Source organism: Conger conger, chromosome 4 (assembly GCF_963514075.1).
Source record: "Conger conger chromosome 4, fConCon1.1, whole genome shotgun sequence".
NCBI lineage: Eukaryota > Metazoa > Chordata > Actinopteri > Anguilliformes > Congridae > Conger > Conger conger.
In genome coordinates this window covers 37795087-37822915 of record NC_083763.1, presented here as the reverse complement: position 1 = coordinate 37822915, position 27829 = coordinate 37795087, and the positions used below count along the sequence as shown (strand labels likewise).

At 41.7% G+C, this 27829-nt stretch overlaps 2 protein-coding genes across 3 annotated transcripts in view; both read right to left on the bottom strand.

Annotated features, from left to right (window-relative positions):
- Window positions 1–24973, bottom strand: part of zgc:153738 (uncharacterized protein LOC558115 homolog) — a 124010-nt gene extending 99037 nt beyond the window's left edge. Inside the window, exons 1-4 of the mRNA XM_061239245.1 lie at window positions 24692–24973; window positions 9659–9983; window positions 8821–8940; window positions 6759–6950 (exon numbers count right to left, since the gene is read on the bottom strand). Coding sequence (XP_061095229.1) covers window positions 6759–6950; window positions 8821–8940; window positions 9659–9983; window positions 24692–24720 — 666 coding nt within the window. The 5' untranslated portion in view covers window positions 24721–24973. The remainder of the gene's footprint in view (window positions 1–6758; window positions 6951–8820; window positions 8941–9658; window positions 9984–24691) is intronic.
- A 1531-nt stretch (window positions 24974–26504) lies between these two features.
- The window catches only part of esco1 (establishment of sister chromatid cohesion N-acetyltransferase 1), a 29749-nt gene continuing 28424 nt past the window's right edge, over window positions 26505–27829 (bottom strand). For both annotated transcript variants that reach the window (XM_061237239.1, XM_061237238.1), the window contains exon 10: window positions 26505–27606. In XM_061237239.1, coding sequence (XP_061093223.1) covers window positions 27438–27606 — 169 coding nt within the window. In that variant the 3' untranslated portion in view covers window positions 26505–27437. The remainder of the gene's footprint in view (window positions 27607–27829) is intronic.

Genomic DNA, 27829 nt, shown 5'->3' with positions numbered 1-27829 from the left:
ATATGTACCCTGTATAGTTTCAAACTGATTAACTGCTAAATTGTGCTAGGATTACACAGTGAGCCCAGCCAGCTGGCGGGGGGGGGCCCCGTCTTGAACTGTGTAGACCAAACTGTGTCAAGGACACGGGCAGAGCAAGATATGACTGTACAGCTGATTTCCCCGGGACTCTCAATGTTTTATGCCAGAAGTGTATCTATTTGACCTAGAACATTAATTATAGCTGAGCTTATGAAAACGCAAGAAACCACAGTGAAAACTGTTGAAATGAGAGCAAAGAATGCTACGTACATTTATTCCCTTAGAAGAGAATAATTAATCAAATGTTTAGTATGTCTGTATATTAGAAAAGTATATTAGAAGTGAATATTAATGAAATGTTTAGTTTGTCTGTATATTTTCAATGATTACTGCTGCTTAGTTTGTCTTATGAAAGCGAAAGATACAGAGTCACGTGTATGGATGACGTGTTAGAGGGAGGGCATCCAGAACTTTATGAGGTCTGGTAGTTTGCCAAGAGCAGGTGCGGGGTGAAGTGAGGACACGTAGTTGACAGAATGCCCTGAACTTTGTACAGAGTTGGCAGAGCATAAGGACCGTTGGCAATTTGCCACAATCACGTTGTGGGAGGAGCGTTGGGAGGAGTTACGATAAGAAAAGTGTGGGTGATTTGCCAGAATGAGGTTTGAGGAGGAGTTGTAGGTGGAGTAACTGTGTATAAAATGGGTGTACAAATGCCAGTCGGGGTTGTAGGGACTACAACTTCCACATTCCCACAGGAAAATTCTGCGACGTCCACCACAAATGACGTCTAACTTGGTTCAGCCAATCCCGTAATGGCGGGAGCAATAAACGGTCCCGTATAAGAGCAAGACACGTTCTTGGGATCTCTCTTCTGCTTTTTCTGCCTCTTCTGCTTGTTCTCTTCGACGCACCCTTTTTGGCCAGTCGCTTCAGCTCATCTGCTCCGAGACTCGGACAGAGGCTGAATGCTGCACAGCGCACTACCAGGCCTGATTACTTTTTGCAGTTGTACTGCTACACAACGTTTAACTGGCGCCCTGGTTTCGTAGAGAGTAAAATCCCTGCGTTATTTGGCGGCCCGTGCAAGGACCCTACATAATTTGGAGTCCCGTGCGAGGACCCCTACATATTTTGGTGCCCCGTGTGAGGAAGACTAGCTTTGGCTCAAATTTCATGTCTTGTGACTTCATAACGAATTCCCCTTCCTAATTTGGAGCTCTGCGTGAGAAAGACGAGCTTTGGCTCATGTCACGTGACTCCAGAACGAATTCTCGGCATTCTCTCAGCTAAATTGCCACAAGTGCAATTTTCTGAAAAGACCACTAGATGTCACCCTTGTACCATTTTTGAAAGCCTGCATGAGCCGCTTTCTCAATATACTGCCCCCTCGTGTAACATTGTAGCATTACATCCGTAATCTTACACGGTAGTTTGTTGATTGGCATTTACCTTCCGGTATAATACGTATTATCAATAATAGTATTATTAGTCGCACTGTATTATTAATTATAATTACTTTGTCAAAGTAATTTTAATAATTAATTGAATTTTACATTTAAATCCAAATTTAATTGTAATTTCAACCAATCACATTCTGGTATTTAGGATTAATGTGATCAGCATCACAGTTCCTATTTTACTGTCTGAATATCCGCCATATGTTCGGTCATTTTGCTGTTGTTGCATTGCAGTACCGCTAGTGCATCTCGAGTCCCTGTGTGATGCTATAACTACCTTGTACTATAGTTATAGAGAATATTCAAAGAGCTTTTTAAATTCTTTATCCTTCATCACAACTTGTATGTTGGATTGTGATATTGGGAAACAATTCATTGCCAACTGTTAGGAGCTCAAGGCCCTTGTCAAATTGTTAACTTCAAGAGTACCCTCTTAAGTTACTGATTTTAGCTTTATTTGGCTTGAGATATGGAACCCATATCTATTGATGAGTACCTTTCCTTTTTAGCCAAAGGTTTAGCACCTGGCTACATAGCTTTCCTGAATCAGATGAACCTCACTGATTGTAGGAAAGAAATGTTCTCCTTAATCAACGAGAAATGTCACTCCCCCACCCAATCAAAAGACCCAATTCTTAGTTGTCTGGTCTTGAATTTTGCCAGACAGATTAGTCTTGCTCTTCAGAGCAACAAAAACTTAGAATCAGAGATGGCATACCTCAAAGGACAACACACCAGTGTTTTACTTGAGCTTCAAACTGTTGGCAAGAAAGCAGTACAATACTTGCGTGATCTGCATTCAGCCGAATCAGATCTTTGTTCCTACAGAGAGGAATTATTTCAGTTGAAGAGTGGATGCCACAAGCTACTGCATCCACTCTCTTCTGTAAGCCTGCTTTTTCAGGCTTGCCCAACTCCAGCTTCTCCTGCTTCCTCCTTACACCACAAGGCAGGGGAAGGGGGGTCACAAATTGATTCGGGTTTGTCAGATCCTGGTTCCACAACTTGCTCTGATGGAGACTCGTCAGTCTCCTCAGATTCCAGTGCTGTTGACCACCCATGCAATGGTTTGCCCACCTCTTCCCTGGAGAGGGAAAGGGGGGACTCCATCCCAACGGTGGTCCATCTCCGCAAGGGAGAAACAGTCAGGCAAGTACAGGACTGCACCTTCCATGCCCACCCCTCTCATGAGGAGGTCAGGGAACCCTCCCGTGGACACGGTAGAGGAGATCTAACGTTATTAATTGGGCACACAAAAAGCAACGCTAATCCCGCTAGCTTTCCCTTTATAACTGAGAGGATAGGTGACAGCTCTGTTCAGTACACTGACAGCGACAATTCATCTTCTGCCAACCATTGTGAGAATGACTGTTTTGTAGCTCCACCCCCTAAACCAAACCGAGGACGTCGAGCTCCGCATGAAACGCATCCACATTCAAATGTGATTTCAGTCTCTCCTTCTCCAAACAGGCAGACTAGTGCAACTTCACATGGTCTTCGCTTTGAGGAGCTAGAGGCCATGGCGAAGTATGTCCACACATTTGACCCCAAGGACTCCAAATTTAACATTCAGAGTTACTTGAGAGAAGTTGACAACTGTCTCTCGGATCTGCCAGGGCAACCGATCGAGAAAAGGTCCGACTTGTATGGAAAACCTCTACCAGAGAGATCCATACATTTATGGAACAACTTCCACCACAGGTTCGTTCCAGCTATCCCAAGGTTTGTGAAGCGTTGGTAGCTGAGTACCTGCCATGGTTTGATCAGGCCACAGCCATGATCAAATCTGTGGAGGTTAAACATAGCCGTACAGAACGACCAAAAGACTTTTACCAACGTCTTAAACATGCTTTTTTCCAGGGCAGAAACGGACCAGGCTTAGATGAAGATCAAGCCTTCAAATCCCTTTTTGTGCACAACCTGCACCCCTGTGTCCGAACTCATGTTTCACTGTTTTCAAGGGGCCAACACTCAGCCCTTGAATTAAGAAATGAAGCCCAAATGGTCTGGGACACTTTAAGGATTGTGCCCAGGAACGAGGTATTGGAAACAGCTAAGCACGTTGTTCCAACCAAGCCCGCCGGCACCCAAGTTGCCCCATTAAAATCTAATGGCTCAAAACAACGGCATGTGAGTAAGTTCCCAGTTAAGAGCCACCGTGGTCGCTTCTCACACTCTGATTCCAGCCGGAATTGGAGAGAAGACCGACCCAGTAGGCCCAAGCCTCAGAGTCACCAGCATGACTCTGATAGGGAAGATACCTTGTCTGAAGAGAGCTTCTTCAGTTCCTCTGAGGACAACTAAAGCCTCTAACCTTTGTTCAGTAGTGTGTATGCCTTGAGTAACCACTCCAAAGAGCTATCTGGTCTTGTTCAACCTCCATCAAAAGACGTTGAATAAGACTGATCTATAGCCGTGGTCTCCTCACAGGCAGACTCCCAGCTGAAGCTTTGACCACTTTCTTTTGCACACCTTTCCTACCAAAGGGGGGTGGCAAAATAAACTGGTAGTTTATAGCAGCCACTTAGATTTGCATGTAGCAGCAGCAAACGCAGATCGTAAGTAGGTACTGTAGAGTTAAATCCGACACCTGCTATAACTCATAAACGTTCATTGCTTCTTTCTATACCTACTGAACCATCGTAAAGTATTGCATGTAGAAACTACAGTGTAATCTTTACAAGTATATTGCCACACCCCAGTGTGCCTTACTCCACCTCTTCCCCAAGCAAGACAAGACCACTTGTGAGCTTACCACATCATTTAGAAATGAGACCACCTCTCCATTTCCTTCCTGATGACACAGCCATAAGGTTAAGCTTGGATACAGAAAGCTGCCCTAATTTGAAAATCTCCCCACATATTTCAGATGACAACCCTCGTCAGCAACCTGACTGTAGGGACTAGAACAATTGGTCAGTCTGAACAAGACTTCCAAAAAGGCTACAGCCTCTCCATCCTAGACCCCTACATCATCTGAACATTTTCATGGCTGGGTCATTCCTGTTGGTGCTCCACCTTCTGGACACCATCCAATAACTAACAAAACACCTGAACTAACAAAACGACTAACCCTTTCACCAAGGTTTCTCATGTTTCGTGACAATGTATTCACTGTTCGACCTTAGTGTTTCACATTGTTTGTATCATGTGTTTTAGACCAGTTTAGTTAATTGTTGATAAATGCCTGGATGTTTGTCAGTCAATTGTGAACTGTGTTACCGACCCAATGTACTTGACCTGTGGACTGTGAACTGACTTTTGTGCTCTCGAGGAACACTGGCTTCAGCCGCATCCTGAGACCACAGGGGGGATGTAGGGACTACAACTTCCACATTCCCACAGGAAAATTCTGCGACGTCCACCACGAATGACGTCTAACTTGGTTCAGCCAATCCTGTAATGGCGGGAGCAATAAACGGTCCCGTATAAGAGCAAGACACGTTCTTGGGATCTCTCTTCTGCTTTTTCTGCCTCTTCTGCTTGTTCTCTTCGACGCACCCTTTTTGGCCAGTCGCTTCAGCTCATCTGCTCCGAGACTCGGACAGAGGCTGAATGCTGCACAGCGCACTACCAGGCCTACGGACACACCCAGTTACCTCGCGGTAACTACGTGGCCTATAGTGAGTGGAAGTTGTTGTACGCGGAACGCTACATCAGTTTACCCCAATAAAGCTCAACAACGAAACAGCAACGAACTTTTACACCTGGAAAAGGACCAGCGGATCAGACGACAACGCGCTGCTAAGACGGGAACACCCCAGCCTGCGCATCTCTCCCGGACACCATTCACAGCACCATCGCCGCTTCTACAAGGACAGCATGTCTTTTGGATCCAGCAATGCGTATGGACTCAGTAAGAAAACAAACATTCAGGCATAGCCAGTGTTTAGTTTAGTCTTAACTGTTTTTGTGAATCTGTGTTTCAATATTTACCATCCAACCATTGTAATGTGTTTGGTTAGCTACATATATATGGACGTGAATTGATTCGCCGTCTTTTGCGCATATATAGAGTAAAACTACGCAAGTAGTCCCTTCTCACAGCTGACTCTAACTCATTACCACACCCAGAACTCTAGCTTACTCAAGCTAGCTACTCCCACCTTTCCTTTGTTCAAGCGACACGCGTGCTTGCGCGCGCCACACACACACGCACACACACATACCCAACTAAATTTCCCTACTAATTCCCGTTCGTTTATCTGTTATGTGTTTGTATGTTTGTTTAATAAATATATTTTATTAAACCCCGGTGTCCGTTTTGGAATCGCATAGACATGAGAGCCGAGTTAAAGCAGTCTTTCGAAGAACTTCCAACCTTCAGGTTATCGGTATGTTTAATCATTAATATTGGTTATTTTAATTATTAATTAAAATACTAAATTTGTGGTTAGATATTTCTGGTAATAGTAATTTTATGAGACTGATTACTTTTTGCAGTTGTACTGCTACACAACGTTTAACTGGCGCCCTGGTTTCGTAGAGAGTAAAATCCCTGCGTTATTTGGCAGCCCGTGCGAGGACCCTACATAATTTGGAGTCCCGTGCGAGGACCCCTACAGGGTTCAGTTCTGGAGAGCTGATCCGGCTTTATGCACGTGTGCTAATAAAGTCTGATTTTCCTGAAGATCTTGCTGCCTGGTGTCGTCTTTTCCCTCGGGAAGATGTTTTTCGACAAATTGAAGATTTGGACTCTGTCGTTTCCTAGACACGACAATAATATATAGTGGGCTCCAGAATTATTGGCTCCCTGACTGGCAATGCACAAAAAATACTCACTCATAATAAACTCAAACCTAGCAGCTACATTGTCAGCCAAAATTGCCTGATACTTGGTGGAATCCATTGTACCATTGATTTGAACCAGTGTTCCTGGACCTCTGAAATTAAAACAGCCTGCAATGTGAATTGTGGGACCTTACATACACAGGTGTGTGCCTTTCTAAACAATGCAATCAAATGAATTTGCCACAGGCAGACTCCAATAAAGTACAGATCTAGACACATCTCAAAGATAATCAAGGAAAATCAGACCGGATACACCTGGCCACAATTTGGTGTGCCACAGCAAAGGGTGAATACTAATGTAAATGAGAGAAATGTTTTCACTTGTCATAATGGGTTTTTTATTGTAGATTTTTATTGCAGCAATTTTATCAATTTAAAATTAAATCTACAACACAAAAAATTGTGCAAAAGCTGAAGGGGTCTGAATACTTTATGAAGCCACTGTATATATTCACACAGGTTGTTGACTTGGGGGGTCTGCATCACCTTCTGGATGCTAACTGCCGCACGAGTTATGGCAGCCGTCCCCAGGACTCGATCCTTGGTCCTCCTCTGTCTCTCTCCATCTTTCTGGATGTCCCTCATGAACTCTGCCCGCAGCCGTCCCTGTCGTGCTCTCTCAGATACTTGTATGAGCTTGATGGCCTCTTCAAAATTGAGTGGATGCACTTCCAAAGCCTGAGTAGTAAGATCATTAAATAAATATCTTACCTTGAGGCAATACATCATTTGCAAATACAGTTTAGACAAAAAGCGATCTGAAGTCTGTCCTTCCCTGGAAGACATAAAGGTACATTCCACTTGCTTTTATCATAAAAAAACTATACAAACTTAACAGAGGTGTTGGGGCCAGTTAGAAGCTGCCCTGTGAGGCTGCCAGTAAATACATATGTGTTTTGACGCCACAAAGTGCTTACAAATCTTCCTACCATGGGTATATTCTCGCTCACTATCCGTCAAACTGTCAGATCAGTTATGGTGCTCTGGAGGCGAAGACTGCATTGAGAATAATGGGTACGTAAAAACAACTGATGAGTTATGAACACAACTTTGCCTGGAACTTGGCCAGTTTCAGGTAGCTGGAGGAACATAATGTTAATTTATCGAGTCTGGCAAAAACAAAATGACAGTCAACATTCTAACATTACTTGTACTTGGGGAAAACAGACGCTTCTAGTCTCCTTGGCAAAGTGGGTTAGTAAGAGACAGCATGTGCTCAGCTGGAAGGAACAGACAGGCTCCGTTTCTGCGTTAGCAAAGCAACACAGGCAGTGATAAAGTTACATTTGAGATTACATTTATTTTTTTGTTGCCGATCAGACAACAGCATTAGGCATTCCACTTGCCTGAACACAGAGTTTAGTCGCACCGGGAAACAGGGCAAGCGTTAATGTTGAGGCGTGAATAAGGATGTAATTCCTAGACGGATTACCTGATATGGATGTATATACCCTCAAATTAAAGGTGACGTATTTTAACCCCATTATTAATTTCTTAATCAAATCCAATGCGCTGGAGTACAGAGCCAAAATAACAGAAATTGTACTATTGTCAAAATACTTATGGACTTGCACTGTACATTTTATCAAAAGTGTTTTCATTATATCACCCTATGACATGTCCACATACCAAATTTATGGGGCAGACTCCCCAGATTCTTTCTTTCCCAATTTTGTGGATGGGGCAAACACCCCCAGACTACTTCACAAAAGTAGGTTTTGTACAGGTCTGCTGCTGTAGCCTATCCACATAGACATTTGACGTGTTGGGTGTTGAGAGATGCTCTTATGCATACCACAGTTGTAATGCGTGGTTATTTGCGTTACTGTCACCTTCCTGTCAGCTTTGACCAGTCTGGCCCTTCTCATCTGACCCCTCTAATTAACAACGTGTTTCTGCCCGCAGAACTGCTGCTCACCGGATTTCTTTTGTCCATTCCACGGTCAAAGTCACATTTTTTCCCCATTCTGATAGTTGATGTGAACATTAACTGAAGCTCCTGACCCATATCTACATGACTGTATGCATTGCACTGTTGCCACACGATTGGCTGATTAGATAATCACATTAATAAGTAGGTGTAATAAAGTAAAAATGTTCCTGATAAAGTGCTCAGTGAGTTTATGTCACCCCCCCAAAATTCCAACTAAAGTTACACCCTTGGCCGAATCTATTGATTAAATATGGTTCATTGGTAGTTTAAGAAAGTAATGGGGCACTGACTTTGTCACATGGGTGATATGGGTGTTTGACTTATAATATGAATTAAATATATATAATATGAATTATATGAAAATTAAATAATACATTCGTGTTTACTCAGTTTCCATTTGTCTAGTATAACATTTTGTCTAAAAACCTGAAGCCATTCAGCGTGACAAATATGCAATAATAGGGTTCAAATACTTTTTCATGGCACTGTACATAAAATGACAGTTATTAAATAAATTAGCAATGACCAACTTCCATGACTTGGCCTACCTTTGAGATATAATGTACTTATGTCAATGACAGAATCTGTAAATTTTGTTTAAAAAAGGCAACTTACCGTGGTTCTTTCCACCCCACCCATTAATTGGAGAGCGTTGGATAGCATCTTCTCTCTGTCCTGTAGCACCTTTTGCTGCTCACTGCGGAAATATCTTGGAATTGGGATCTCAATGTCTGCCTAAAAGAGATATGAACATACAGTGGGCTTCAGAATTATTGGTACCCTGACTAGCAATGCACTATGCTAGGCTACTGAAACACATTAAAGGCCCACAGGCATCAGCATTCTTTTCCTGGTTTTAGTATCTAAAATGGCCACAAAACATTCACAAAGAGCAGTGACATAGGTTTTTTTTTTTAAAGGTTTCTAACCCCTCCCCCTTCACCTCCTGTGGTCAGCTCTCTGTTGTTCCATTATAACAATGTCATCCGATAATTATGCAAAAACATGTCACATGGGAAATCGGTTTACAAACAGCTGGGGAAAAAAACAGTTAGACCGTAAAATAGACATACTTTTTCAAAGAGAATTTGGATCAGTATGGAACACAAATTGAAAGCTCCAAGAGGATATGGAAAGCTCAAAAACACAAAAAATATGCAGATTTGCTAGCTTGCAATATGTTTGAAATTAATAATATAGACATTTGAATCATGAATGTCTAAGGTCTAAGATATACAAAACTAATTCTTTGTTAATTATACAATTATTTTGCATACACAATTGCCTCTTATGATGCTTTAAGATGAAACATTGATACTACATTGAAGAATAATGCACTCACTCTTTATAGTCTCTCACTTTTCTGATTCAGTCTTAAATGTTTTGCTGTAATCTATTGAGTATGCATATATTTTTTGTGTCAAGATTTTCTAGTCTTGAAATTTGAACTCACTGGTGTCAGCTTCAAGTCTTGGATGACATCATCCATGTAATGGTACTCAGAAAACTCCTTCTCCACCATTTCATTCTTGAGCTCCAGCACACGGCCCATCACACCATCCAAAACAGCCCGGATGACCTTTCTCTTCTGGGGGTGCACAATCTGATCAAATGCTACCTCCAGCTGCCTAAATATTCTCACATAACGCACATAGAGGGTGACCAAACACTGGAAGAAAACAACTCTGTCCCTCTCAGGGTGTACTTGCTCAGCCAGCTCCTGGGTCAGCAAATTGTTAAGCTCCCCCTGGGCATCTCCCCACATCTCATTGTAAGTCCTGGGAAAATAAATAAATGACATTATTAACACTCAAACAATGCATTCATTGGGTTCTGCTGGAATGTACAGTACTGTCTAGGGGTGGATATTGTTCAAATTGTATTAATACTTTATTGATTCAGTACTTTACCGATACTCTTATTGGATCTTTTTCATAACTTTGGGGAAACAAATCATTGAGAACAGGGACCACATTATCACATTACAGTTAGTTACTGATGTGGTGACTTCCCAGGAACAGACTCAGGAACCCGCAAGACAAAAAATGGCCACAGGTACAACCAGCAACAATTAATGTACCAATGTACATAGGGCAGTTCAAGCGAACCCTAAAGAAACTTCATGATACGTCTGGCTTTGTGTGTCTCACAAGAAATCCTGTTAACTGCTGCGTATCTGTGTTACATCGAGTCAACCAACTTCTGGCACCTAGAAACAGGTATTTCAGCCCAGGATGAACAAACTACATTCCACAGTTCCTGTGAATTTTTGGGTTTTGCTTCAGAAAACTGCATTTTTAATGTCACCCCACAAGTTTTCAATGGGGTTGAGGTTGGGGATTGAGCTGGCCACTCCATTACCTCAATCCTTTTTGTCTGGAACCAAGATGTTCCTCGCTTACTTGTGTGTTTGGGGTTGTTGTCTTGTTGAAACACCCATTTCAGGGGCATTTCCTCTTCGGCATACGGCAAAATAATCTCTTCAAGTATTTTGATGTATTCAAACTGATCCATGATCCCTGATATACGAACCCAACACCTTAGTATGAGCTCAGTAAAACATCCCCATACCATGATTTTTGTGCCACCATGCTTCACTGTCTTCACAGTGTCCTGTGGCTTGAATTCAGTACCCGGGGGTTGTCTGCCGTACTGTCGATGACCACTAGACCCGAAAAGAACAATTTTACTCTCATCAAGCCACAGACTGCTATGCTATTTCTCTTTGGGCCAATCAATGTTTTGGTTGCCCTTTTGAAGTGTTGCCATTTTAAAGCATTTGAGATCATGTTAGCTGAGCATCCTATAATTTGCTGCACTTCTTTATATGTTTTCCCTCCAATCAACTTTTTAATCAAATGATGTTGTTCCTCCGAATAATGTTTGGAACAGCCCATTTTACTTAGCAATTCAGAAGGAAATATATTTTATAACAATGTGTGAAACATTTGCTTCCCTTCTTCCTTAATAAAGGACAATTAATGACACCTGGTTTTTCACAGAATGAATGAATTCTCTAATTAAACTCCACACTGCTATTATTTTGAACATGCCCCTTTCAATGAATGAGTCAATTACTCAGAACAAGCAGTGTTATGCCATGACAGTTGGGTCTGTTGTTTTTCTATTACATTACTACATCTACAAGTAAATTATTTGCCATGCAGAAATATCACTACTACTAGTAACAGTGGTTAATCAGGTTACTGATGTTGTACTGCTATTTTTTTTAACACGACTGTATATAAGACCGTCTTATGCACTTTTATTACTCAAGATAAGCTAGGCTAAGGTTGCTTATTCATAAACCTTCCAACCTTGTAAGAAAGAAATACTTGCTTTTCATCCGTAAAGACCGTTTTACAATCTGTGCACTGACGTCAATGGGTATGGAAAACTGTATACAATTACATTTTGTTTTAATTTGACAGTTGCAAGAGCGAGAACTACAATGGATTTTCATTTATGCCAGTCTTGTACTCTGGGAGTAGGCTCTGGATTTGATGATTTCCACTTGCATTGTAATTCTGACAGGGTTGTGACATGTAGGTTAGTTATGCAGATGCAGTCAAATTAAACGTGCATTTTAAAGGAAAAACCTGAATAATTGAGTGGAGAAACATAATAAATGCAGATGCTTCCATACAAGTGTACAGCATGATACAAATGGGTGACAATCAGCTAAGGTGTAATAAAGTGTCACAAGAAAAAAATCAAACCAGTGTTGCATAGAAGTTTACCTAAATGCACCCTGAACATTTGCAGATAATTCACTTTGTTAATCTCTTTAATACATTTAAAAGCCTCAATCAAATCCCTCCTAAGTCTCCTTTTACTAAAAAAAAATTTTTTTTTAAATATTAAGCATCTTAAGTCTATCCTAATAACTCTTACCTTTTATACATGGAATCAATCTGGTTACCCTTCTCTAACCATTCGCAGTGCCTATATCTTTCTTATAGTGGGCTCCCCAGAACAACACACAGTACACTGTGGTCTAACAAAAATATTGTATAAGGTGAGTAATACTCCTGGCTATGTATCCAAGCACCCTGTTGGCCTTTTTCACTGCAACCACACATTAGAACTAGAACTATAACCTGAAAGGCTTTGGTCAACTATTATCTATTATAGTATTATACTATTATAGTCATTTTCAACTTGAGCATTCTAATTTTGTACCCCCCATAAAGTAATCCTGCCTTTTTATATTTGTATTATCCATGTGTAGAACTTTACATTTAGTTGTATTGAATTTCATTTGCCAGGTTTCCACCAAGTCCCTACCAGTCATTCAGCTTTCTTCAAATGTTCTCACCTTAGAGTATGTAGAGACAGTGACGCCCACAGAAACCAATGGAGAGTACTCATTGAACTGTAATATGACTGGAAAGCAAACATGGTCACGTGGTTCCATTCAATTTGGTTCTTCGGCAAGTGGCACCACCGCTAGAGGGCTGCTATGGCCCAGAAATATAATTATTGATGTGCCTGCCATTTATTTTCTATAGTGTTGTCTAAAGTCATCATACTCGCTCTACAGCCCCAAAGATCACATTCCAGTCATAGAAGCAGGCGATATCATTTTATAATTTTACATGGTCAAATTTCTTTCTAGGCTGAACCGAAAAGAAAGAGAGATCATAAAAAATCAGTTAATCAATGCAATGAGTATGCAAACTTATTTGTAATATTGGCCCAATTCACATCAATCAAAGTGTTTTAGTGTCAGGGATAGTCAAATAAGCAATCATAATCATAAACCACATTCCTCCAGAGAAAAACTACAATTGCACGGATGTTAACTTCTGGTGGAAGCGGTCACTTCCCTGTGTTCTCTTCGGAACACTGTTGAGTTTACGTTATATAAAAATATGCAAAATATTTTGGAAACACTCTGTACCTAGTTATGTAGAATTGTATTTCCCTGTTATCATCCAGAGGTAATTTTTTCATTACTTTTGGATTTTTATTGTCTGATGTGAAATAACTCGGATGTCACCCTGCTAGCTCATTAGCCGCTAAGGGGACCATGCGTTGGTGTACCAACCACCAGTAAAAAGTGGAGCCACTCTAAGCCATAAAAGGTGGTGTGCGTTCAACTCTTTTTAATTTTAGCTTAGTCACGTAGAAAAGGGCAAAGGTAATTCAGCCTTCCAACAAATAAATACATTTTATTTAAATTCGGGGGAGCCTAAGCTACAGAAAAAGGGACAAGACTACATAGAGTTACAGTAGGCGATTGCAGTCAACCATGCAAACTGCTGCCATTACATTACATTACATTATTGGCATTTGGCAGACGCTCTTATCCAGAGCGACGTACAACAAAGTGCATACCCATAACCAGGGATAAGTTCGCTGAAAGACCCTAGAGGTAAGTACAATTTCAACTGCTACCTGTACAACAAAGATAAGGACAAAGGCCATTTCTTCTTTTTTTTTTCTTTTTTTTTTTGAACAAACAAACAAACGAGCAAAAGTGACCAAAGTTAACTATCCAAACACTGCTTACCTAGCCAACTAAAAATACCGATACACAAAGCAAGTCACAGAGACAACAATTAAGGTTCACAGGGAGGTAGGGAGGGATGGGGAGAGGTGCTGCTTGAAGAGGTGCGTCTTCAGCTTGCGCTTGAAGGTGGGGAGAGATTCTATAGTTCTGACCTCAACGGGGAGTTCGTTCCACCACCGTGGAGCCAGAACAGACAGTAGTCGTGAGCGTGAGGTGGAGGTTCTGAGAGGGGGAGGTGCCAAGCGGCCTGTGGAGTCCATTCACATGGACATGCCGCCTAACGGGCTGATAAAACTGCTGATGGAGTAGACTAGGCCACACCAATTAAAAATAAATTAGCAGTCCTTGCTAACTAGCCAATTTAATATAAATTATCTGTCCTTGCTATTTGCAACATACAAAGGCAGCCATTACAATCTGTAAAAGGAACAGAATGACCTTTTTCACATTAAATATCACATTGGCCAATCAGAGAAAAAACTGTGGCCGTTTCCTTTCCAGTTATTAGGGGTGAGCCGAGTATTTGTTTCAGATGATTACGTGTAACGAGTATTGACTTATTTCTGAATACAAATTAGTAACTGGATTCATTATCCGTGATTGAAGAATTGGCCTGCTTTATTAATTTTTTTAAATTACTGTACATCAGTGACGAATGTGTAACAAAGTTAACTATTTCATGATTTTGTCATTGTGTGATCAGGGGTGCATTCAAGATCGCAAATGTTAGAGAACATATTCTCTGCTGGGGTAGCTGATCTGCTTATTCGTTGAATTTAAATATTTAAAACTCTCGCCGCCTTGTTACAGGATATCCCCCAGGGCTCAGTCCTCGGTCCCCTCTTCTTCTCCATTTACACCAGATCCCTTGGCCCTGTTATCTCTGCTCATGGCATGTCACAGCATTGTTATGCCGATGACACCCAACTCTTTCTCACCTTCCCCCCATCCAACACATAGGTCTCTACCCATATCTCCAACTGCCAGAAAGACATCCAGAGCTGGATGGACAACCACCATCTAAAGCTCAACCTGGGTAAGACGGAGCTAATCTTCAACCCTGCTCTAACCTCTCCCTTCTCTGATTTTTCCATTTCACTGGGGGATACCACAGTGATCCCCCAGTGCAAGAAACCTTGGAGTGGTGATGGACAACTGTCCCGGTCATACAGGTTCTTCCTGTACAACATCCGGAGAATCCCTCCCTTCCTCACCACCTAGTCCACTCAGCTCCTCGTACAAGCAATGGTCCTGTCCCACCTGGACTACTGCAATTCTCTGCTGGCTGGCCTTCCAGCATCTGCCATCAGACCCCTACAACTGATCCAGAATGCCACAGCCCATCTGGTATTCAATGTCCCCAGACATTCACATGTCACCCCCCTGCTCAGCGACCTCCACTGGCAGCCTGTTATGGCTCGCATCAAATTTAAAACTTTGGTGCTTGCGTACTAGGCAGTAAAGGGATCTGCCCCTGCATATATTCAATCACTTATCAGAACGTATACACCAGCAACACCCCTCCGTTGCTTGTCAACACCATTTTCTTCAACCAAAGCCCATCTCCATTCATTTTTCACTCCCCTTTCAATTACGCTTGGGTCTTTGAATGAACTTTGCTTCCATGTTTCAGCTGATACTTAGAATTTTGTGCAGAGCACGAAGACTGACACATTGACTGACAGAGTGACAGTAGCTCCCTACTCATTTTATGAAAAAGCAATGTTATGTATTATCTTGTGTTCTCTTTTATTTAAAATTTTTTTATATTATATTATTATTTTGTCTTGTTATTTTTTCACTTTTAAACGCGCTTACTAGCCATTTAGCTTGGTACTTGGAATGTGCTTGGGCGATGGCCATCTGCTTGATTTGTTGAAGTTGAAGTTCTCACCCCCTACTTGACCCAGCTCCTGGTCCAAGCGATGGTTCTGTCCCGCCTGGACTACTGCAATTCCCTCTTGGCTGGCCTCCCAGCGTCCGCCATCAGACCCCTCCAACTTATCCAGAATGCAGCACCTTGTCTGGTCTTCAACCTTCCCAAATACTCACACGTCACCCCCCTGCTTACTTCTCTCCACTGGCTGCCTGTCATGGCTCGCATCAAATTCAAAACATTGGTGCTAGCCTTCCAAGCAGTTAAGGGGTCTTCCCCAGCTTACAAACAAAAAATCATCAGACCCTACACCCCTGCCAGACCTCTTCGTTCAGCCTCCACATGCCGCTTGGCACCTCCCCCTCTCCGAACCTCCACCTCACGCTCACAACTGTCTGTCTGTTCTGGCTCCACGGTGGTGGAACAAACTCCCCCGAATCTCTCCCCACCTTCAAGCACAAACTGAAGACGCATCTCTTCAAGCAGCACCTCTCCCCGTCCCTCCCTACCTCCCTGTGAACCTTAATTGTTGTCTTTCTGTGATTTACTTTGGGTATCTGTATTTTTAGTTGGCTAGGTAAGCAGTGTTTGGCTAGTTAAGTTTGGTCACTTTTGCTTTGTTTGTTTGTTTGTTTAAAAAAATAAAATGAAAAAATAAAATAAATTCAAATAGGCCCTGGTCCTTATCTTTGTTGTACAGGTAGCAGTTGAAATACTCCCCTCTAGGGTCTTTCAGCGCACTTATCCCTGATTATGGGAATGCACTTTGTTGTACATCGCTCTGGATAAGAGCGTCTGTCAAATACCATTAATGTAATGTAGTGAAGCTGGTTACGGTTTTCTAGATTGCTGCAATGGTAATGTAGCAAGCTAGATAGTGAGCTTGCTAGTCTGGCAATTATTCGCCTACGGTTAACTAATCAACACCTCCGTTTCTGGTTCTTCATGTTAGTTAGTCTAACAGTCGGTCGACTATAATGTTAAACATTCCATTGCCTCACACAAGTGTTCCTGATTCACGGCATGTTATTTGAGTGATTTTTATCTGCATTATTTTATTTATGTTATAAACTGGATCCTCGGAGAAGGGTGGAGGACCATGGGCTGGGCAAAGGGGCTGGAGCAGGACGAAAGAGTGAGAGAAAAACAAGCTTGGAAGCAAGACAGGTAAACACGGGAACAGGGACTGAAATTTAAAAATGTAAAAGTGCTGGCTAAAGGTAATCGTAAATTTTCTAAAATTGTTATTCATGTCGGTGCTAACGATGTCCGATTGAAGCAATCGGAGATCACCATAGATCATTTTAAATTGGTGGGTGATCTGGAAAAAACGGATGTCAAAGTCAGTTATTTGCTCTGGTCCCATCCCCTCTCGGCGTGGTGATGAAATCCACAGCAGATTAACATCACTAAATCACTGGTTGTCTGTTTGGTGCCCTGCAAAAGGTGTTGGCTTCAGAGACAATTGGAATACCTTTTGGGGGAGGCCTGGTCTTTTGAGAAGAGATGGTATTCACCCTTCGTGGGAGGGTGCTGCTCTTCTTTCTAGAAATATATCGTATAGTCTCAGAAATTCAATTTCTTGACACACCAGAGCCAAGGCCAGGCAGCAGACCTTCTGTTTTACACAGGTTTCTGCTTGTTCCCAAGAACTGCTGCCCAGGTTTCATACTATTGAGATAGTGTCTATGCCCCAACCTAAATTCAGCCTTGCTAAAAAGCCCATCAAGGGTGTTTGTATGGCTAATCTAAAAAAAATCAGACCCTGTCATTCTAATTATAATGTGGCTAACCAAACTGAGCTAAAAATTGGATTGATTAATATCAGATCACTAGCTCCTAAAGCAACTCTTGTAAATTAATACCTATCATCAAATTGAAATCCTATGTTTAACTGAAACTTGGCTTAAAACTGATGAATATATTGCCCTAAATGAATCCACCCCTCCCGGTTACAGTTATAGTCACGTTCCCCGTCTGACAGGTCATGGAGTAGGTGTTGCTGCTGTATATAATTCTAATCTCCTTGCTACTTTGAAATCTGGCTTTGATTTTAACTTTTTTGAAGTGCTTGTTCTCAGTTTTGCACATCTGGACAAAAAAACAGTCCATTTTGTCCTTGCAATTGTATACAGGCCACCAGGGCCATACAGTGGTTTCTTACTTGAGTTTGCCGATTTCCTTTCCAGTCTCGTTGTTAATTCAGATAAAGTTGTAATTGCAGGAGATTTTAATATTCACATGGATAGTGAAGGTGATCATCTCAGATCAGCATTCCTGTCGATCACTGAATCTACTGGCTCTGATCAACATATACATCAGTCCACACATTCCCATAACCATACTCTCGATCTGGTCTTAACTTATGACACAGAAATAGCAAACATAGCAGTCGTGCCTAATAATCCTGTCTTCAGACCATTATTTAATTACTTTTCAAATTTCACAAGTTTTTCATGTGTCACCAGATCCTACTTTCTACTTTAGCCGTAAGCTTTCTTCCAGGACTGCAAATGCTTTTACTAATGAGTTTGTGCACTGTGGGGATTCCCTTGGCTCCAGCCAAAATGCATACACAACTAGCATTAACTCAACTGATCAGCTGACTGACAACATAAATAACATACTTTGCAGAACCCTGGATACTATTGCACCTCTTAAGAAAAGAAAAAAAAAAAAAGGCCATAAGAAATTAGCACCTTGGTACAAGCTTCACGCTAACTTGAGCGCAAATGGCGCTCTACAAAATTGCAGGCATTCCTCCATGCCTGGAAAGATAGCCTACTAACCTATAAACATGCCCTCTCCACAGCACGTTCATCATATTTCTCTACCTTAATTGATGAAAATAGAAACAATCCCAGGCACCTGTTTAAAACTGTTGCCAGATTAACTAAGAATCATGTTGATCCCTGTGTCTCAATATCGTTTAGTAGCAATGATTTCATGAATTTTTTGATGACAAAATTTTAAAAATCAGGGACAAGATTCAAAGTTCTTCTGCCACCCCTCCTGTAGGGTCTGTCCTTCCATCCACTCAACACATACAGTGCATCCGGAAAGTATTCACAGCGCTTCACTTTTTCCACATTTTGTTATGTTACAGCCTTATTCCAAAATTGATTCAATTCATTTTTTTCCTCCAAATTCTACAAACAACACCCCATAATGACAACGTGAAAAGTTGAGATTTTTTATTAAAAATAAAAAACTAAGAAATCACATGTACATTAGTATTCACAGCCTTTGCCATGAAGCTCAAAATTGAGCTTAGGTGCATCCTGTTTCCACTGATCAACCTTGAGATGCTTCTACAGCTTAATTGGAGTCCCCTGTGGTAAATTCAGTTGATTGGACATGATTTGGAAAGGCACACACCTGTCTATATAAGGTCCCACAGTTGACAGTGCATGTCGGAGCACAAACCAAGCATGAAGTCAAAGGAATTATCTGTAGACCTCCGAGACAGAATTGTCTCGAGGCACATTTCTGCTGCTTTGAAGGTCCCAATGAGCACAGTGGCCTCCATCATCCATAAATGGAAGAAGTTCACAACCACCAGGACTCTTCCTAGAGCTGGCCGCCAGTCTAAACTGAGCAATCGGGGGAGAAGGGCCTTAGTCAGGGAGGTGACCAAGAACCCGATGGTCACTCTTGTCAGAGCTCCAGCGTTCCTCTGTGGAGAGAGGAGAACCTTCCAGAAGGACAACCAATCAGGCCTGTATGGTAGAGTGGCCAGACGGAAGCCACTCCTTAGTAAAAGGCACATGGCAGCCCGCCTGGAGTTTGCCAAAAGGCACCTGAAGGACTCTCAGTCCATGAGAAACAAAATTCTCTGGTCTGATGAGACAAAGATTGAACTCTTTGGCGTGAATGCCAGGCATCATGTTTGGAGGAAATGTCCTTTCAGCAGGACAACGACCCTAAGCACACAGCCAAGATATCATATGTCCTGAGTGGCTTCAGGACAACTCTGTGAATGTCCTTGAGAGCCCGGACTTGAATCCGATTGAACATCTCTGGAGAGATCTGAAAATGGCTGTGCACCGATGCTCCCCATCCAACCTGATGGAGCTTGAGAGGTGCTGCAAAGAGGAATGGGCGAAACTGCCCAAAGATAGGTGTGCCAAGCTTGTGGCGTCATATTCAAAAAGACTTGAGGCTGTAACTGCTGCCAAAGGTGCATCAACAAAGTATTGAGCAAAGGCTGTGAATACTTATGTACATGTGATTTCTTGGTTTATTTTTAATAAATTTGCTAAAATTAAAAAAAAAAAAACTTCTTTCATGTTGTCATTATGGGGTGTTGTGTGTAGAATTTTGAGGGGAAAAAATGAATTTATTCCATTGTGGAATAAGGCTGTAACATAACAAAATGTGGGAAAAGTGAAGCGCTGTGAATACTTTCCGGATGCACTGTAGATGCACAATCATATATCTGGTTTTAGACCCTTCCACAGCACTGAAACAGCCCTGGTCAAAGTACTCAATGACCTACTCCTCGCTTCTGACAGTGGCTGCATCTCTGTAATTGTGCTTCTAGATTTAAGTGCAGCATTCGACACCTGCTCCTGTTGGATAGACTTGAAAATCTTGTAGGCCTCCGTGGCTCTCTCTTGGTTTAGATCATATCTATCAGATCGTTATCAATTTGTGCACTTTAACAATGACTCCTTATCAATCCAGGGTTAGATACGGAGTACCACAAGGATCTTTCCTTGGGCCCTTGCTTTTCTCTCTATATATGCTTCCCCTGGGACAAGTTATTCACAAACATGGCATTTACTTCCACTGCTATGCTGACGACACACAGTTGTACCTATCAGTCAAACCTGAGGAAGTTGTCCAGCTGTCAAAAATGGAAGCTTGTCTTAAAGACATAAAGAAATGGATGAATCATAACTTTCTTTTGCTAAACTCAGATAAGACTGAGATAATGGTAGTGGGGCCCAAGTCCTTGAGATGTAAATTATCTGATGATATGCCAAACATTGATGGAATTTGCATCACCTCAAGTGCTGTCATCAAAGACCTTGGAGTTACTTTTGATCCAGATCTTGCGTTTGATGCACATATTAAAAACATCTCTCGGGTTGCTTTTTATCACTTGAGGAATATCTCCAAAATTCGGAAGATACTGTCCCTAAATAATGCAGAAAAGCTAGTGCATGCTTTTGTTACCTCAAGATTAGATTAGTGCAATGCTCTTTTGTCTAGATGTGCAAATTCCTCTCTGAAAGGGCTCCAGCTAATTCAAAATGCAGCTTACTAGAACAAGGAGATTTGAGCACATCAGCCCAGTGTTAGCTTCACTTCACTGGCTGCCTGTTAAATTCCGAAAAGATTACAAAATACTACTTCTGACTTTTAAAGCCTTACATGGGCTTGCCCCTCTGCGTTTAAACAATTTACTTCATCCTTATACTCCCTCACGAATACTCCGTTCGCAGGGTGCAGGCCTCCTTGTTATTCCTAGAATAATTAAAAGTTCCATACCTATGGCAAAGCCTTTTCCTATCGTGCTCCTTTCCTGTGGAACAAATTGCCTGCTCATGTTCGGGGTGCAGACACTATCACCTTATTTAAAGCTAGGCTAAAAACGTATCTCTTCAGTCTGTCCTATAGTTGAGGGGCAGGAGTGGGTGGCTGGCATAAGCTGTAGAGTCTCTGGTGGACTTAGTGGTCAGTGCTGTCAGTGGATCATTGTTGAAGATAGCACATATCAATGCACAGGGACTAATAGGAAGCTATCATTAGCTTGGCAAACATAATGGAGGCCAGCGTTCACTTGCATAAAGAACACAAGGTGCTCAAACCACATTAATATGCTACTGAAAATTACGTACTTACAACCAATACTTTCCAAGACACGATTGTACAAAGAAGTGGAAAGGTAGAACTGTGCAGCTAAAACGTGACCGCATGTATGGGGGCTAACATGAGAAATTAAACTTAAGAAAAACAAAACAAAGGACGCGATGACCCCTGTGACCACAAGAGGGGCGTCAACCATAAATAAAAGACACAGTTCTTATAGAACGTGACAAGTACGCCTAGGGCAACAGTGGCAAGGAAAAACTCCCTGGAAACAGGAAGAAACCTTGAGCAGAACCTGACTCAGTAGGGGAACCCATCTGCCGCTGTTTAGCACATGCTTTAAAACAATGGTTTTAAACAGAAAACCAGATTAAATAAAAGTACATAAATCTCCAATAACTTGAAGCACAGATGTGGTTGAGGGATGGCAGGAACACCAATGGGTGGCACTGTCAGGCAAGGGGACAGCCTTGGTGCTACAGCTGAATCAGCAGTGGCAGGAGGGAGTTGTACAGCTGGTCTTGGGCTGGAGCTCCGGGCCTGGAAGGGGTGCGCAAGAAAAGTTGGGCTAGTGCTCCGGGCAGGTACCCAGAGTGGGGAGAAGAGGAAAGTAACATTGTTAGGGGGTCCAGATAGTAATTGTTCAATCACAGCAGGAGGGAGAGGTACCTGCGTGCGATAAGGAGAACCCCGGCAGAATAAGGCTATGGCAGCGTAGCTAAGGGAAACAGAGGCAGTGGCCAACACATCCATGAGGGCAGGCTTGAGACGGTCACCACCAGACCATGACTGGTTATGCTTAACACAGCACTCGTTCATGTTGTAGTGCTGATAACTGACCAGCTATATGAGCCTCTTGTAACTTCAATTCGTTCTCTTTTTCAATGAAGGCGGCGCGGGCTATGGCAACCTCAACTCTAGCACATGCTTTAGCTGCTGCTACACTAGCTGTCTCTAGTTCTATATCCGTCTCGGTGAGTTATGCACTTGTTCGATGGTCCCTAAATCACTGACCAGTGATATTCAGTGTGGGCAGATTGGACAGGTGCCTGCCCAATTGGACGTGTTTTGACTCATCTTTTGGAAAATACAGAAAGTTGTATAGGAAGGAGTGGGAGATAGATACTGATTCCACAAGATCCCTCAAAGGCACGTTGCAAGTTCTGCAAAAGTGAGATCAGGGATCAACTCAGCGATTTGAAAGATCATGCTGCCATGAAAAGGCACAAGTTCAATTGTTTACCTAACGTTAATGTTAGTATTAGGTCTTTTACAAAACCTTCTGGTGAAGGTCAATGATGATCAAAAATGCAGGGAACTTCGGATTGCAACTTATGTTGCTTGCCATACTTCCATCAACACTGTGGACGATCAGATATACTGTCAGATGAATTCGGCAAATTTAAAATGCACAATTAATATATGAAAATCATTTATTTTCTTAGCTTTTGTTTTATATTTCAACCAGTCCAACAACTGAATAAACAAATCGATAACTGCTGGAAGAATTAGCAGCTTCCTTTGCTAATTTGAATGCAAAGCGAGTGAAGCACATTTACGGACTTATGACTAATGTTAATTAATGATTACAAGATTGAGCTAATGTAAGAATGAAGTTAGCTCACATTAACGTTACTGCGTTGAACCAAACAGGAATCTAGGGGGTGGAAATATAGGTTGAGAGACATTTTGACATGTAGCCGGACTTGGTTAACCCCAATACAGCTCAGCTGGATATAGCATGGCCACGTCCTAGTTGCTAGAAAACACTCACTTTCCAGCCAAATGCAGCCAAATTTTCTCCTGAAAAAGTACAGTAGGCTAACGTTATATCTAGCTTGCAATGATTGCGATGGGCAACTGCTACTGGGAACAGGGTAGCAGTTCAGCAATTATTTTTCCGAAAAGTCTTCCAGTCTTTTCTGCGACCCACTTTTGAGCTTCACAGGCATTTTCACACTAGGCAGCTAAATGGCGCTCAATATTTTATGCACTAGACTAGCTAATATCAACACATGATCAAGACAGTTGACCAGTTGGAAAACAGCAAACATATTTCCCAGAAGCACTCATGGCATATCAGGAAATAACACCAACACACAGTATGAATTTAGAATGATCACATATTGCACAAGAAATAACCATGTAATAACCTTGACCGAGACGAGTTTGCTTATTTAAGGATATATAAACACACACCACTATAGCAGCATATGTAGTTGTGTTATGGTGAGTGGTTAAAAATTAAAGACCTGCAAAAAAACAGACGTACTGATATAAGACATGTAGAGACATGGGCCCCACAAGCCAGGGGCCCAGGTGCAACTGCACCTACTATATGACTGTCACTGGGTTAGACCATTTTCATATTGGCCTATTGTTGCGGGTTCAGTTGACCATGGGTGACAAATTGTGAGGGGGCAGGTGGAAATTTGGTCTGAATAGCTTACGAATTGCTCTGTACTGTTTAACTAATTAGGCTAAATTCAGGAAAAATGCAGAGAGAGAGATATTAACTTTTGAAAAGGATAAATTGTTTAGTTCTGTTGAGCAATTCGATTTTTTAATGCAAAGCCTACTATACTAATGTCAAATAATAATAAAGTATTTCATGTATTCTTAGAAATATTCTGAAAGCTGAAAACAATGTTGGAACTGTCTTATACTCTTCATAGATTAAACGGTTTCCTGTAAGATGCATCTTTATTTGGGCAGTTTTTTATTGAAAGAGGCGGGTTTTCAGACGTGAGTTTGTCCTCGGGATTCGAAACAAAAGCAAAGTTATACAAGTTTACTTCTTTCCTGTCAAATACACCGGAGTCTGGAGAACACTGATGGCGTAATTAAGGTTTATTGAAATGTACCCACGCCGAATGTCTAAATCTAAATCTTATCATTCTAACCTCGGTAGAATGCTGAATTACCGTGAACCGTGAATTTACGTTAGGTATAGGTAGTCCACATGGCTAACACAGGCGAGCTGGTTTACTAACATAAGGTTAGCTAACCTTTATCAACGATTCCGTATAACTAGTGAACGTCAAAGTTACCCACACCAAGCCGTGTCTTTTTTCTTTTGTCCACACATACACACATCTTGCTCGCTAACGTCCGGTCATAGCAATGCTATCAGACCAAGACAGTCCGACCATATCGTTAACGAAATAACCGACAGTTAGCTCACGTTAATATTGAAATAACGTTAGCAAGCTAAGACAGGTTAACGTTAGCGAACACAAGTTACATAGCAAGAGAGTATTGTACAGTTAGTTGCTAACCTGTTCGACATGCTGATGGGCAAGGTCATCCACTAAATTTTAAACTACGTATAAACGCTGTAGCAGGGAAGTTACCTAGCTTGCTATACTTGTAACGCAACAAAACAACTGGGTTTTGGTTTGTCTCATCTTGTATCCATGGAAGCGATAGCCGTCACGTCCTCCAGGTGCAGAGATGGTGGCTGAACTAAGATGCACAAACCCAAACACTATTTCAAATCCGGATGGACTACACCAGGGGTCGGCAACCCTGGTCCTGGAGAACCGCAGGGTATGCTGGCTTTTGTCGTTACTCAGCACTTAATTGATCAATTAAAGCAGTGGATTACAGTTAACTCGCCTCACCTGGTTTCTTGGGTCTGAATCATTTGCTGGTATAAAGGCGAAAACAAAAACCAGCGCACCCTGCGGCTCTCCGGGACCTGGGTTGCTGACCCCTGGACTACACCATTCTGTAGACAAAGTAGTCTAAATACTTATTTGAACGGGAGTTAACAATATTTTGTTTCCAACCTTGTCACAACCTATTTAAAACTATGCATATGTACAGTGACAGACAGCAGGCGGTGGACGAGAACTTGGGCCATGGTGATCACACTCCAGCTTTAACTTTGAGGACAAGAAACATAAACAGTGTGCCCATGCAGATTGTAAATGCAGTTAGCCTTATACAATCTCTTCCACCCATTCCTCAGTCAATCATACCAAATAATTAAAATAAAATAATTGCAGAACTATATGTAAGCATGTCTAGTATTTACATTGTTGTTCCAGAGAGAAGTCCCTCAAGAATCAGTATTATCACAACAAGCACTCAGCTTGAGTCAGGTCATTGGCAAGGCTGGAAGCGGGCTTAGGTCATATTGTGAATGCAACAGTGAGAGGTTTTAAGAGGGCCCAGGTTGGAAAATCCTGTATCTCAAAATATTAGAATATTACATGAGATCAATCAAAAAAAGATTTATAATATTACAAACCAATGTGTTTCTCCTATTTTTTTGTTTGTCAGTAGAACAAATGACTGACATGCTAATGTAAGAGGTGGACAAATAAAAAGAATGGCTTTTTTAGATTATCTGTACATTTATGTTTTTAGTTGAGCTTCGCAGAGGTTTGTGGGAAACTATCACGATTGGCCTGCTTTGAACTGACCTTGATCTATCACGTTCAGTTTTGAGCCAGGAATTTGGACCTGCAGAGCTTGGTGGATGATTTCAAAGCGCAAGTTGTGTCAGATGTCCTTTCATATGAGTGAGCAGAATTTTTGCTTTTTTCTGTTAAGCCATACTTAGTCAGAAATAGTAGTGTAATATTGTAATGTCTCCTACCTGTTAGTAACATTACCATTATCTGTTAGGCGGACTACATGCACACCGCATGCACTCTCTGGGTAATGTTATTGAAGGGGAGAGGGGCCCGGAGTATAATTTGCACTGGGGCCCCAGCAGTCTTAGTTACACCACTATGCTGAAGACAGCCATTTTCCCAGAAGTGCAGAGAAGGTATATAAACCCCTCAAAAAAAAGTTTGGAAATTTGTGTTTGGACAATCATAGCTCTCGTTGTCACCGTTTTTAATAGCATTAGCATCTATTAATTTCCCTCTACAATGATGTCCCCATTTGTGAGGATCATCGTGTCTGTGGGATGAGCACAGCTGATTATGTGAGTGGGGTCCCAAATGAAATGTGCCAAATTTCCCTGCCAATGTCAAACAGTGTATTCTCCTGTTGGTATTGACTACTGTTTTGAGTTGTTTGGGGGACTGGATGATTGAACTCTATCAGTAACAAGGAACAAACAAGACATACTGGTCATTTTTACGCTTTATTCATTGAACAAACAGTCAGGAGCCTCAGTAGCGGGTGGAAGAACCATACGCAGCCACAACAGCCTGGCACCTGTGACATGGGTTAACATCCAGTCTCACAAACAGTGCCATTCCAAACGCATCCAATCCGCCAAACAACTGAACACAATACCAACAGGAGTTGGTACCTACGGTTTGACTTTGGCAGGGAAATTTGGCAGGGATACAATGCTTATAATACAGTGACAACAGAGATATGATTGACCAAACAGGTCAAGTTTAGAAGAAAAGAGCTAAATAGATATCACTTTAAAATATTTGATTATAAATACTCAAGTGAAAAATATTTGAGATTTCTTTCAGTGCTTTTCCTATGGAAAACATTACATTATATTACATTAATGGCATTTTGGCAGACACTTCTATCAAGAGTGATGTACAGTTGATTAGACTGAGCAGGAGACAATCCTCCCCTGGGGCAATGCAGGGTTAAGCGCCTTGCTCAAGGCCCCAACGGCTGTGCAGACCTTATTGTGGCTACACCAGGGATCGAACCACCAACCTTGTGGGTCTCAGTCATGTACCTTAACCACTACGCTACAGGCTGCCCACAAAACCATTTTGCTGAGTATTTTCTTTCCTTAAAAAAATGCATTAGAATGCTTTCAAAACATTTTTTCATTAACGGGATAAAGGGGAAAAAACCTTTTTATTATAATTTTTGTTTACAACACATTGTTTAAAAACCTGAGTTAAAAAATAAAAAAAGAAAAACTGTTGAAAGATTGCTTAACATTTATCTCAAAGAGTTTGCTTGGCAGTTATCAGACCAAACCAGTGTAAGCCAAGGCTGTGTGTGCTCCTGACAAGAAGGCCTGACTTGAATGTTTCAGCAGCTCAGCTGGAATCACAAGATCAGTAGTCAGCTCAAAGAAGGTCACATCACATCTGGGCTGGGCCGGGCTGACAGGGTCCCACTGACAAAGTTGTAGACAAGGAACTGGGAAGTGCCACAGTAATGTGCTGCGAAGAGCTTGCCATCAGGTGTGGGGTCAGAGAAGGCAATCTCCTCTTTGCTTAGGTGAGATCCATAGATGAAGTTGTTCCTGTAGTAAGTATGCAGATATACTGTCACAAATTTTAGAGCACAATTTCAACAGCATTAATCTCAGAACACTGCAATGCTAATTCAAACGTCTAGTTTACATAAAATGTTAAGACTTCCATGTTAGATATCAGAGACCAAATAGCATTCACTGCATTATCAGGTTATATATTTTAGAAATGTATTTCCCACAAATTTATTTCAAAGAAATAAATTCTTATAGA